At 28.5% G+C, this 14,298-nt stretch overlaps 1 protein-coding gene across 1 annotated transcript; it reads left to right on the top strand.

Annotated features, from left to right (window-relative positions):
• Positions 1–3,570: 3,570 nt before the first annotated feature.
• Positions 3,571–6,963, top strand: LOC114183910 (scarecrow-like protein 21). The gene is made up of 2 exons (XM_028071089.1): positions 3,571–3,819; positions 4,836–6,963. The coding sequence occupies exon 2, from the start codon at positions 4,980–4,982 to the stop codon at positions 6,732–6,734; it is 1,755 nt and encodes a 584-aa protein (XP_027926890.1). The 5' UTR covers positions 3,571–3,819; positions 4,836–4,979; the 3' UTR covers positions 6,735–6,963.
• The last annotated feature ends 7,335 nt before the right edge of the window (positions 6,964–14,298 follow it).

The raw sequence follows: 14,298 nt of genomic DNA, 5'->3' as shown, positions 1-14,298 counted from the left end.
TTTATATAAATCATGTTCGCTGACGAAACTATGAATAAGATTCAAGCACATAACACTTATAATGGTTAATCCTTGTATTGATGCTTGCAAATAGCATAAAAAGCCACAGATTCGTACACATCCATTTGAGTTTAGATTTTAATGATGCTCATTCTTATCAAATACTCAACATTGTTCACATTTTTAATCACCATCACAATCATAATCTTTGCTTTTCCCTTTAGTAAAAATCTGATTATGAAACCACTAATTTCATTGGCACTGATGCCAAAAGCAAGATATGGTGATGCTAATCTCACCTTTTCAAAGTCCTTAGTTTAATTATTCTTAATGCATGCATCTGCGCCACTCCTTCCACGCGTTATAATTCATTTTCTTAATTCATTTCAAGACTTTTATGACATGTAATATTTTGTTTTCCATATTTGCATTCCTTTTTCTTCTCTTCATTATAGTTGTTAAATACAGATAAATGTTCACTTTTTTTCTTGATTGTGTACACGGAAACAAAATCACGATTTGACTTAAAAGAATAAAAAACACGTTTGGAATTTTCTGTACACAGATAACAAACAAAGCATCATGCTTTCAACATACAGAATGTACATTCAAATTTTAATGTACTTTCTCCAAAAGCCAAATTTCATCTCTAAATAAATGGACACGTTAGGACAAATCAAGCCACAATTTTTAGAGTAAATTTAGTTTGATAAGACTTATACTTTTGGATTTAATTTATGATAACAATATTAATAATATGTAATAAATAATTACATCAAATTATATATATATATAATAGCAAGTTAAATAATTTATTTTAATTTCATTTAATACAAAGTAAAAAGTAGTATGATCTACATTTATTAATATTTAAACTTATTTATCAATTAAATATTTAATAATTTACCGAAGCTGAAGGGCAAATTTGAAAAACTTCCGATATTACTTAGATTTAAGTATTTGTTTAAAATGCAAAATCAAACAGATGATCAAATATAATAAAAACATGTTTCGTAATCTATAACACATCTAAATTAAATTAATTATATTTTAAATTATTTTCATTTCCAAATATTTTGTATAAGAATACAATTCAAATTTTATATTTTGATTTTTTTTTCATTTATGTAAATTTTTACTTATTATCATTCACTGTAAAAATGTTATTTAAATATTAAATAATGGTTGATAATTTTAAAATATAAATATTAACGATTCTTTTAGTTTATTTGAGTTGACGTTATTTTTTGGTCAAAATTGTTAAGATTTTTTTTAATTGATTTTAATAAATGGTTTTTTTTTGTCAATGGTGTTTTATTGAGTTATATCGATTGCAATCATCTATAACAATATATGAAGATGATTCTTCTTTTTTGTTCACATTTCAAAATTCCAATTTTACCCTTTAAAATATAATTATTTATTAATTTTTTGAAAATTGATCATTATTTTTATAAATTTTTTATAAAATCGTCTATCTTTGCTTATTTTCTTTTTTCTTGTTATTCTCTTATCTTTTCTGATATATTTTGCTTTATTTTTAATAAATATAATTTAATTTTATATATTAATTTAATAACATTACGATATCATCACCTATTAATATAATATTACTCATATTTTTTTATAATATTACTCATATTTAAAAAATATGTACACAGACGAGTGCATGTGTTTAAGCTAGTTTAAACTAATTTCCATTGGAATTATTTTTATGATGCCGTTGATGGAGATTTGTTTTTAATCAATGTTAATTGCAAATTCTCCTTATACCAATTGACAAAAGAACAATCATAGTTGATATTAATCATAGATGAAAGGCATGAAAGTGTATTTTTCTTTTAACTTAACAAATTATTATACTTTTACTATACTTTATAATACAATGTAACACGAGTAAAATATCTCTTCCTTTTAGAAATATCTTATATTTTTATTACACATGTACATTTTATCTCTTTATGTTTGTCACACGAATTACTCACCAAATTATAAAATGTTATTCAAATAGAATATTTCTCCTTTGCTGGCTAAAATATCTTTGCTGCCATATAGTACTTCCTTTGAACGACATTAATTAAAGTTATGTTTACACTACAATATAAAATGCCAAATGTCCTCTTTTGTTTTTCTTCACAATTTACATGCTAAGCCATTTTATACTTGCAAATGTTCTAAATAAGTTTTTAAAGTTATGTGAAGATAAAATCTACATAAAAAATATTGGTCTTATACCATGATTTATTTGCATTGGATTTTACTCAATAATATCAGTCAAAAGCTATTTTATTGATTGATAAAATTGCAGTTATAGTAGAACATACGTAAAAATAAAAATAAAAATTCAGTAAAGTCAACATTAATAAACAAAAAGGACACTTTAACAGGTTTCACATGTGCCATATCAGCCGCCTTTATCCAAAACAGTAAATTTGTGAAATTTGAGAATCAAAAGGCATAGAACGGATCAGCCAAGAGCCGTGATCTGGTAGAAATAACGTAAAAAGTAAATATTTTATTTTAGATAAATATTTTTTTAATTCCTAAAAATTAAAATTCGTTTAAATTTGATATATTTTAGTTTTAAAATTTTAAAAATAAATAAATAAAGTTTATTTAATTTACTAATATTAATCTTTTTTACGTGTTAAAATGAAAAGAAATTAATATCATTAAATTAAAATTATTATATCAATTTAATTTTTAAAGTTGGACACCAAGTATATCAACATTTAGAAATCACAAATATATTTTACTCTTTATTTTTTTTTATGTAAAGGTAAATCAATGAAACTCCAACTTTTTTTCGTTTCCCGAATGGTTAATTTCAGAAATATCAAATATTATTATAATTGAAAATATGTTTAACAGCTGGCGATGACCAAGATTTAGCGGATAATTCGAATTGATATATGTGGGCCCGGGTCATTCAGATCCGAAAGTGTGGTGTGGGTTATACCCACAGGATTGGATATTAATGCGGTCCACGACCATAGAAAACCGTTGAAGGGAGCATGTGAGAGACTGCCACGTAAGCAAAGCAGTCAAATCATGGCTTCAGAAGCAGACACGTGTGTGACTGTGAGTGAGATTAGTGTTACGGGTATGGAGGCATTTCCGTCACGCGCTTTTCTACTGTTACAGCACCAAATACAATAAAAGTAATTTAATAATTTGATACAACGTCACCCATGAGTCATGTGGCGCGTGTGAACTCATCCTTGTTTAATGCGTTACTTCGTGCTCTTTGGACCAAGTCTTTCTTTCTTCATACAAAGCTCATCCTTTTCGCGATAACATTTACTAATTAATATTTTCTTTCATTTTATAATAATATGAAACGAACATCAAATTAGCATTTTGAATCAGCGGTAAGTAATAAAATTAAAATTAAATTAGTAGAATAATTGTGTGAGTTAATATCTAATTAATTATTTAATTAATTTATTAGTGAGGAGAGAGTGGAAGCAGGACCCGCGTGAGAAGAGAGTAGAAAAGCGAGGAATGTGGGACTACACTTTCCTAATGTGTGGTCGGCTCCGTTTAAAATACGCGCCGTGAGTAAACACTAATATTATGATGATATCATCGTAGACAACCGCCGTTACCGTCACCGTTGTTATCCGTACCAGTCTTCGGTCTTACCCAAACACTTGCTTCTTTCTCTATATAAAACATTCAGACACCCTCCTCAACTTCATCCAAACCAAAAAACACACACAACAACACAGTCGTCAATAAAACATCAACATCATCATCATCGAAGCTGCACAAATTCCCAACACTCAACAAAGCTCAATTTAGATTATCTTTTTTCAGGTAATTGCTTTAACATTCCTCAGTGAAATGGTTTTGTTTTCTGTTTCTAAAATGGGCATACCCATCCCTTGGTTTGTGTACGTTTCTGTTTTCCCTTTCTTAACCATTCTCGAATGTTTGAATTCAATACAACATGGGTGGTTCTGTGCAATAAACATGTCGATGTATCCGATTTTTTTTTTTTTTTTTTAATTTCTCTATCTTAAGAAAAAAACAAATAGTTCAGGTTTCAGCACTTGATTGTTTCTGGTCATGATTTCAGCGTTTGCTTCTTTAATTTGATTGCTTTTTTTAATGAAAAGATTACATCATGGATTTTTTTTACTACGATTTCATTGATATTAAACTATTTTTTTTATTTAATGAAGTTTTGGTTTGGATGTGATGTGAGTGATGGTAGAGGTTTGAATTAGGAGAATGATTCCTGGGTTTGGAACAATTTCTTTTGCTGTCATAGGTAGAAACCATTTTATTGTATATGCTGTATCGATATGAAAGAACAAATACGGATTATATTATTAATTTCGTAGAGGGTTTACTTCGATGTAATGATTTGGGTATAATCATCACGGAATTTTCACTTGCTGTTTGATAAATAACATGGGAGGGCCGTTGAAGTTGCTTTCTTTTGAACTTTTGATAAACTTGTGACAGTACTACGATTCCCAGTTCAGATGCTCTGCTAGTTTAACATTTTAAATACCAACAAGCTTAAACCTCTTGTTTTTGTTTTTGAGTGTTATATGTTCGTGTATGATCATTTTTCTTTTTCCTGTATGCATCACTGTAAACCCAGCCACACTCTACCTAGGCATTCCAGGCATAACTTCGATTACCTCTAGTGGTGGCAATTTTCAAACTTCATCAGCATACATTTTCTAGTGTTCGATCACTTTCTTTATTTCTTGTGTGAGCATGTCTTTATCTTCTCTACAAATTGCGGTTGCACTAGATTAGTGGTACAATGAAGCTATTATTAAAATACTCATTGGTGTCTGTCTATGTTGTTCTTGCAGGCTCATATTCTTATATTGAAACTGTTGGGGTTCCAGTCTGAAGCAAAGTTTTGAGAAGCTTGCAGAGGGTGGTGTTTTTCTGATTTGCTACTCAGATTAATAAACCTCCCCGTCACATAAATCAGCGGATGCCATCTTCATAGGATGGACTCACAACAGGTTTTCAGTTTTGGTGTTGCAAGTGCAGGATTACCTTACATACCATCTTTTCCCACTGTTCCATCCCTACCTAACAGGCTACTTGGATCCTTGAAATATGACACTGGAAACTCACCCAATTCACCCTTTTCCACTTATTTTGATTCTGACACTATTTCTGCATTGAGTGACAGCCAGGAGCAATACAGCCCCGGAGAAATCCTCTCTGGTGTCAGCTCCTCTTGTAACTCTTCACTGGAAGCCAACCAATATATGTATAAATCAATCTCTTCTGTGGATTTCATAGACAATTTCCCTCTATACTCTGCCTGGAACAACTCTCTTCCACAGAATGTGAATAGTAATCAGAAAATCCAACACGCTTTGCTAGAGCTAGAAACTGCTCTGATGGCCCCTGATGATGATCAAGTTACCACACCAAATACATTGGCTGAGAGCAGCAGACCAATGGCATCTGGCCACAGATACAGGTCCTGGAGGCATGAGAACGATGGAGCACAATATGCTCAGCCATCATATGCTCCCAGCAGTAGGCTGTCAAGTGAAGTTGTGCATGTAGAGAAACGCCAAAAGTTGATGGAGGAACCATCACTACAAGCTTTCCCACCAAACGATTTGAAGCAACTGCTGATTGCATGTGCCAAAACCCTTCATGAAAACAACCTCAAAGATTTTGATCAGTTGGTAGGAAAGGCTAGAGATGCTGTGTCCATCAATGGGGAGCCGATCCAGCGGCTTGGCGCTTACATGGTAGAAGGGCTTGTTGCAAGAAAGGAAGCGTCTGGGAAGAGCATCTATCATGCCCTTAGGTGCAGAGAGCCTGAAGGTGAAGAATTACTCTCTTACATGCAACTTCTGTTTGAGATTTGCCCCTACTTGAAATTTGGTTACATGGCTGCCAATGGAGCCATTGCGGAAGCCTGCAGAAACGAGGATCGCATACACATCATAGACTTCCAAATCGCTCAAGGATCTCAATGGATGACACTTCTTCAAGCCCTTGCAGCAAGACCAGGTGGTGCTCCACATGTTCGGATCACGGGGATTGATGATCCTGTTTCCAAATATGCACGTGGCGGCGACGGATTGGACATTGTTGGTAAAAGGTTGTCCTTGATGTCTGAGAAATTTGGCATCCCAGTTGAGTTTCATGGAGTGCCTGTTTTTGGTCCAGAAGTGACAAGGGAAATGCTAGATATTAGACCTGGAGAGGCTTTAGCAGTGAACTTTCCCTTGCAGCTTCATCACACAGCTGATGAGAGTGTTCATGTGAGTAATCCAAGGGATGGATTATTGAGATTGGTGAAGTCACTTTCTCCGAAGGTGACCACACTAGTGGAGCAGGAATCAAACACCAACACAACCCCTTTCTTCAACAGGTTTATCGAAACCTTGGATTACTACTTGGCAATCTTCGAGTCCATTGATGCTAGTCTCCTCCCAAGAGATAGCAAGGAAAGGATCAATGTGGAGCAACATTGTCTGGCCAGGGATATAGTGAATATCATTGCTTGTGAAGGCAAGGAAAGGGTTGAGAGACATGAACTATTGGGCAAGTGGAAATCCAGGTTAACAATGGCTGGATTCACTCAATCTCCTTTGAGCTCTTATGTGAATTCTGTCATAAGAATCCTTCTGAAATGTTATTCAGAACATTATACTCTGTTGGAGAAGGATGGAGCCATGTTGTTGGGGTGGAAGGATAGAAATTTGATATCAGCTTCAGCCTGGCATTGTTGAAACATAGCTGAAACATAGATAGGAAATACTGTGTAGTAGTAATGGTAGTAGAAGTATCATGATGATGTAAGCCACATGGTACTTGGAGGGGTTAAGCTTAAGGTTTATGTTCGCTTTCAGTGTCAGTGCTATGAATTTCATCATTGTTCTATAGGACTTTGCCGTACCTAAACATTTGTCCATATAAAGAGAGACCTAGTATATTGATTCTTTTATAAAATTTCAAGTATATCAATTGTTCTTGTTCTTTAGATATTTTGAACTTGCGCCTGAGTTTGAATTACTAATTATGGGAATCTCAAAATTTTGAACTGAGTAGCTTCACATATTTACGGATGGAAAATATTATTTAATATTTTATTCATGAATATTCACCGAATTTTATTTATATACTTTTTAAAATTTGAGTAATTAAAATAATATTATTAATTACAATATATTAATTATGAAAGAATTATTTAACAATTTAATTCTGATATATATATTTTTTGTTTAGATTTAGTAAATTAAAGTTATTTTATAAAAAAATGGTTTTTAAAATTTATATTTTAGTGTAATTTATTTAATTTTCTTTTTGTAAAAAAATTGGTATTAATATTTTATTAATAAATTTGTATTTAAATATTATTTTATCTAAACTTATATTTTAAAATTTATTTTTCGATAAATTTATTTAAATTTTAAAAATAAAATATAAAAATATTCAAATCTACAGATTTTGTTTTTCGAGTATTTAACAAGAAAAAAAAAAAACGGGTGACAAAATAAATTTTTCTAGAAAGAGCAGGTAACATACAGGCCCTATCATACAAAAAATCTACCAGTTGTCACCTTTACATATATTCTTAGGTCATACATTTGGGGTTCCTTCTTATCTTGAAAGATAAAATTGCCAGCATAACTAATGACGGTGATGTGTATCATTTTGACAGATTTTAAATTATGCTATATATATATATATATATTATTTATTTATGTTAACTGAAAATCACAACACCGAATGTCGTAAAGAATACAAACTAAAAGAAAAATGTGTCAGATATTGACATTATCGAATGTCAACATTACTTGAAAGTAAATCAGTTAGAAAGAAAAATTAAAAAATATTTTGGGTGCAGAAGAGTGTTTGGAAACGTAGGAAGAAGCCCCAATAATAATTACTTTATAAAGTGTTTGGAAATGTAGGAAGAAGGCCCAATATCACATGAGAGTAAAGCAAGCCGGCCCAATGCCAAGTCCATAACACGTCTTATAATTGGAACTTTCTTTATGCACCCCCTTTATCTTTCGTGCATACCCTAAATTAACATATTCCCATTTTACCTTTATAAATTTATATTTAAAGGTAAAATTCTTCAATTGCAGCGCCAAACCCTTTATTTCTGTTTCAGAAAAACCCAAATCATCTTAGACCCTATCACCACTAGAGAAGGTCTGGGACGAGAGCAAAAGTTGAAAAAGGTGACTTGAAGGTTAATTTTTCATATTTTATTATAAATTTATAAGGATATAATGGAATATGTTAATTTAGGTGTGTTGGAAAAAAAACCCTTCTAATGACATTGGAATTAGATAGGCCCAAAATCTCCAAGCCGTCACATTACATTGATCAGTGATAGGCCCTAAAGATAAAATAAAGGCAAAGACAGATTGATATAAAGGCATATATGAGTATGTTGGTAAATTAAAGTTATTCTATGATATATGTATATGTTTCCTTAATATACGAATATAAAAAATATTCATAAATGTTATCCGTAAACATTCATTTATAATATTGATTTTTGATTTGTGACGAGTTTTACATATAGATATTTACGGATATGATAATTTTTGACATTTTTAAGAAAGATAGATTAAAATGAGATTGTTTAGATTAAGAAAATGATACAAAGAAATGAAAAGATTTGAAATAAAAATTTATTAAAGTTGGCCAATGATATGATAAATTAAAATATATTTAAATTGATAAGAAACAAAAGAGTACCATTGATCATAAAAGTAATTTAAAATAAAATGTAATTAATATAAATTATATTAAAATGTAAATTGTTATTTAAAATAAAAAATTAAAATTAACGAAATTAAAACAACATTAGTAAATTTTAGTTAAAATAAATTATTATATATATATATATATATAATATAATAAATTAGATTTGAGTTTTTCTAACATATTTGAATCGGTCTTAAAAAAACATATCATAAGAGTGTAATAAATAAAAGAGATAATCAAAAACAAAAATAAATAGTTATAAAAAATATAACTACTCTAACATATTATTGAAAAGTTACATATAATAAAAATTTATGTGTTATATATGTATCTTCAAATACTTTTTATGCACCTCAATTTTTATTTATTTTTTTAAATTCTCACTTTACCTTACCCCTGAGTTAAAATTAATTACTTTTTTTCTTTAACCGATTCACCTCCAATTTTTGTTTTTCAATCAATGTCGACATATGGTAGTACGCTATTTTGTTTTATGGGTGTCCATATCTAGTATCTTTTACTTTTTAAGTTTTTGCCGTTATGAATATCAACATCTGATATTATGATTTCTTTTATTTGCGGATGCTCACACTAATTTATAATTTTGTTATACAAATGTGACATCTGGAACTATTTTTTTTATTATCAGTTTATATATATACATATATACTTTTTTCAATTTTAATTCTATCTTTTAATTTGATTTTTCTTATTTACTTATTTTTTACGGTTAATATTTTAAAAAATTATTTTTATTTTTAATTTTCAATTTTTCAATTTATATTTTAAGAATAAAATAAAGTATTATTATATATGTTTAATTTTATTTATATAATTTATAAAAACTAAACAATATTTCAAAAAAAATTAAAGTAAAAAACATAATTTTTAACAAAACTAATAGAAAAAAATAAAAGAGACAAGTTTTATATATATATATATATATATATATATATATATATATATAAATAAATAAATAAATATATATATATATATATATTTATATATATATATATATATATATATATATATATATATATATATATATATAAACTGATTTTGAAATCCGTTGTTATGTTTTTATTGGACGTCAAATTCAATATATATTATTATTTTTTAATTATTTTCTTTAATTTATTTTTTTACTGTTAATGTTTTTAATTTTTTAACTTATTTAAAAAATATATTAAAAATCAAATAAAATATTTATATATTTTATAACAAAAATAAAAGTAATTAAAAAGTAAAGTATATATATATATATATATATATATATATATATATATATATATATATATATATATATATAAATATAAAATTTTTTAAATAGATATTAACTGGATGTCGTCATCTAGTATATGAAAATTTTTAAATATATATTAATCCAAAATTTATAAATGAAGAAAATAAAAGGTTAAAATACCTTTTTTATTTCAATTTTCGTTAAATTTTTTTAAATAAGTTCTAATTTTGGTTTTGTGTTCAAATAGGTTACAATTTTCATCAATTTTGTTCAATTAATTCATTTTTTGCTAACACAGTTTAAATCATTAATGGCCATCAACAGTGACTGCCACGTGTCACTTCGTGGTTTTTTTGATTTTTATTATTTTAAATTTTTTTAAATTTTTTTTAAATCTGTACATGTCAACCCAATAGCGTGCCATAGGGGTTTATAAAAAATTAGTGGATTATGTGTTTCCTCATGCTGTGAAATACAAATGATGTAGAAAACACTTGAAAATATTTCGAACGGTGAAATACAAATGATATGGGAAACACTTGAAAATATTTCCAATTTTTAAGTACCATACACTTTGTCATTAATTGGCAAACACAGTACAATATTTTGCACACAAGGTTTCCCAAATGAAGATGCATAATTTACTCCAAAGTGTACTTTAGCTGTGTCACATGTTCAAGTGGGTTTATATAAATTTAATGGGTTGTGGATTCCCCATGCTGTGAAATACAAAAATGATGTAGAAAAAATACTTGAAAATATTTCGAATATTCAAATAACATACACATTGACATTAAGTGGCAAACGCAACACACATTTTGGCGCATAAGGTTAACCAAATCAAGAGAAAAAATTTATTTCAAAAGTGTATTTGACTTGGGTCACATGTCCATGGGGGTTTATAAAAATTTAGTGGGTTTTTGTGTTTCCCCATGTAGTGAAATACAAATGACGTGGAAAAAACACTAGAAAATATTTCCAATTTTTAAGTACCATACACATTCTCATTAAATGACAAACATAATACAAATGTTTGCACAAAAGGTTAACCATTTCAAAGTGTATTTGACTTGGACCACATGTCCTTGGGGGTTTATAAAAATTTAGTGGGTTTCTGTTTTTTCCCATGCTATGAAATAGAAATGATGTGGAAAAAACACTAGAAAATATTTCCTCTTTTGAAGTACTATACACTTTGTCATTAAGTGGCAAACACAATACATGTTTTGGCACATAGGGTTAACCAGATCAAGATGAACAATGACAAATAATTATGTGGTAGTTTTTTGAAGTTGACATGAGTTAATTAAAAAAGAAGCAATCAAATGTGTTCCAAGAACAAAGTTCCAAATATATTTTCAAAGTATTAGGTACCAAACATAGAATAATTATGTGGCAAACACAATATTACTTTTTCATAATTATAATAAATAAGTGGTTAAGTATGTTGTGTACGTTATGAACAACATTTACACGGTCATAATTGAATGATATTAAGAAAATGTGTAGGCGTGGACTCTTGCAATTGAGAAAAAAATAATTTAAAACCTATATTAACTATTTCTCTAAAGTATTAAGTATCAAACATAGAGTAATTATGTAACAAATGCAGTGTTACTTTTTTCATAATTATAATAAATTAGTGGTAAACTACTTTGTATACATTATGAAGAACTTTTTCGCATTCATAATTGAATGATATATACAAAATATGTAGACTTGAACTTTTGCAATTGGAAAAAAATTAATTTAAAAAATATAAATTAAATATTTTTTCCAAAGTATTAGGTACCAAACATAAGTAATTATGTGGCAAATGCAATATTACTTTTTTCATAATTATAATAAATAGGTGGTTAACTATCTTGTATACGTTATAAACAACTTTTACAAGGTCACACTTGAATGATATTTAGAAAAAGTGTAGGTTTGAACTCTTCCAATTGGGAAAAAAATAATTTAAAATATATATTTATTTTTCCAAGTATTAGGTATCAAACATAGAGTGTTAACTATATTTTCAATATGAATATGTTTAACGTGTTGTCCAAAAACTATAATTTTGTTTGCCACTTAATTATAACGTTTTTGGTACATAGTTATTGGAAATATTTTGGTATTTTTCTTGCACATGATTTTAATTTTAAATAATGGAGAAACCCACAACTTTTGTTGGATTCCACATGGATTTGTCACCTACCTCAAATACATTATGAAATATATTGTCAATATGAATATGTTTAACTTGTGCAAAAACTATAATTACGTTTGCCACTTAATTATAACATTTGTGGAACATAGTTATTGAAAATATTTTAGAGTTTTTCTTGCACATGATGTTAATTTCAGATCACAGGGGAATTCCACACCCCACAACCTTTGTTAGATTCCACATGGACTTGTCACCCACCTCAAATATAATGTAAAATATATTGTCAATATGAATCTGTTTAATCTGTTATGCAAAAACTCTAATTACATTTGCCACTTAATTACAATATGTTTAGTACATAGTTATTGAAAATATTTTGGAGTGTTCTTTTTTTCTTCACATCATTTTAATTGCATATCACAAGGAAACCCACACCCCAGACCTACCATATTTAGATGACTAACAACAAGAAGATTCTCATTTAACTGGTTTGTTTTTGTCTCTTCAAGGAGTTTAACAAAGTATTCATAGAAGACAAAAGACAGATCCAAAAACAACACTTCGTAAAAAAACCTAAAAAAAAAGTACAAAGAAAAAGGAAAACTTATCTATGATATCTTCCAAATATAAGACAAAAGTGCGATCCATAAAACAACACATCAAACTCTATAGAGAACCAATGCGAGAGAGACATAAAGCAACTTTACATGGAAGAGAAACATAAAAAGAACAAAAAAAAACTTGGGAGAAACGCGACAGAGAGAGTGGAGCGTGACAGTTGAAAAGAAAAATTGAGAAAAGACAATTTGGCAAGGGATTTCTTCCTTTCCTAGCATGGAAAATTTATTAAAATAAAAAGAATTAAAATTACTTAAATGTGACCGTCAACTTTATTAAAAGTTTGTCAAATAATGGTTTTCGAATCCTTTATTCTTCGTACACACCCTAAATTAACATATCCCCATTTTACCTTTATAAATTTATATTAAAAGGTCAAATTCTTCAATTGCTGCGCCTAACCTTTTCTGGTGGAGGTGGGGCGTGGAATTTCTCAAAACACTTCACTGAGTTAGTCAAAGGATACTAAAATAATTTTTTCACACTTTAAAAGAATTGATACGAAGAAATTAGAAAACAATACAGAAAGTACATTTCAGAAAATTTATTTCTGTTTCGGAAAACCCAAGTCAATGCTGAATAAATAATATTATTTTCTTCGGTTAGGATTTTTCTTATTTATTTTTCGACCATTTGATGATAAAACTACAATTCATTTTTATTAAAAAATGATTAATCTATTTTTTCATTTTTTAGAAGAAAAAATACTGACATTTGAATATTTATCAAGCCATCGAATTTGAATGAGACGATCCACACAATTAAGCACGTAATTTAAATACTTTTGATACAAATTCTCAACATTGAAGAATTGTAAACTATTTGTAATCTACATCATTGGAAGGTATATAGTAGAAAAACAAAGACTTTATTTTTTATTATAATAAAGATAATAGCTACTTGAGGTAATAGAAGATATAAAAAGTAACAAGTTACAGATAAAAAGAATGTAGGGTTATATGTGATTATATAAAGTGGAGCTTATGAAGCATTTGCATTTTGATAAAATTAGTGATACGAAAAATGATAGTATTATAATCAGAATATTGTCCTTACACAATCTTACAATGACATACCAACAACTTTCTCATTATTCTTCAGTTGGATCAGAGTCATCCGCAATTATCATTATTCTTATATATCTATAACACCAAACTCAGTTAACAAATGTAAGCATTCATATCTATGTTAATAAATTCATTACATAGAAGAAGTTCTCTAATTTAAAAAATACGTGATGTTCTCCCATTCAAACCATGCATGTAATGACACCTCATCATTATCCTGTTCTCACTTCTGCTGACATTAGTTGCATAAATTATATAAATTTTTCTACCTTCATCTCACATTATGGGTTGAATTAATCAAACTCTGATTCATATTTATGCTTTGTTTGTGTTTCATTAAAATTATACCTTGTATGATGCATGTAAATCTCATTTCTTTTATCAAAGCTATGACCATACTCCAAGACTCAATAGTACACAAATTTTAATCAACTTATCATATTTTTCACAAAAAATCTGGACATAATTTTTTATTGATGTCCAAGTGA

This window comes from Vigna unguiculata, chromosome 5, assembly GCF_004118075.2.
Source record: "Vigna unguiculata cultivar IT97K-499-35 chromosome 5, ASM411807v1, whole genome shotgun sequence".
Classification (NCBI taxonomy): domain Eukaryota; kingdom Viridiplantae; phylum Streptophyta; class Magnoliopsida; order Fabales; family Fabaceae; genus Vigna; species Vigna unguiculata.
Note: the sequence above shows the minus strand (reverse complement) of the source record. Positions and strands in the feature narration are given on the sequence as shown.

What these genes read in the sequence shown, in the direction of transcription:
- LOC114183910 (XM_028071089.1), top strand. Translation starts at nt 4,980, where the DNA reads ATGGACTCACAACAGGTTTTCAGTTTTGGTGTTGCAAGTGCAGGATTA.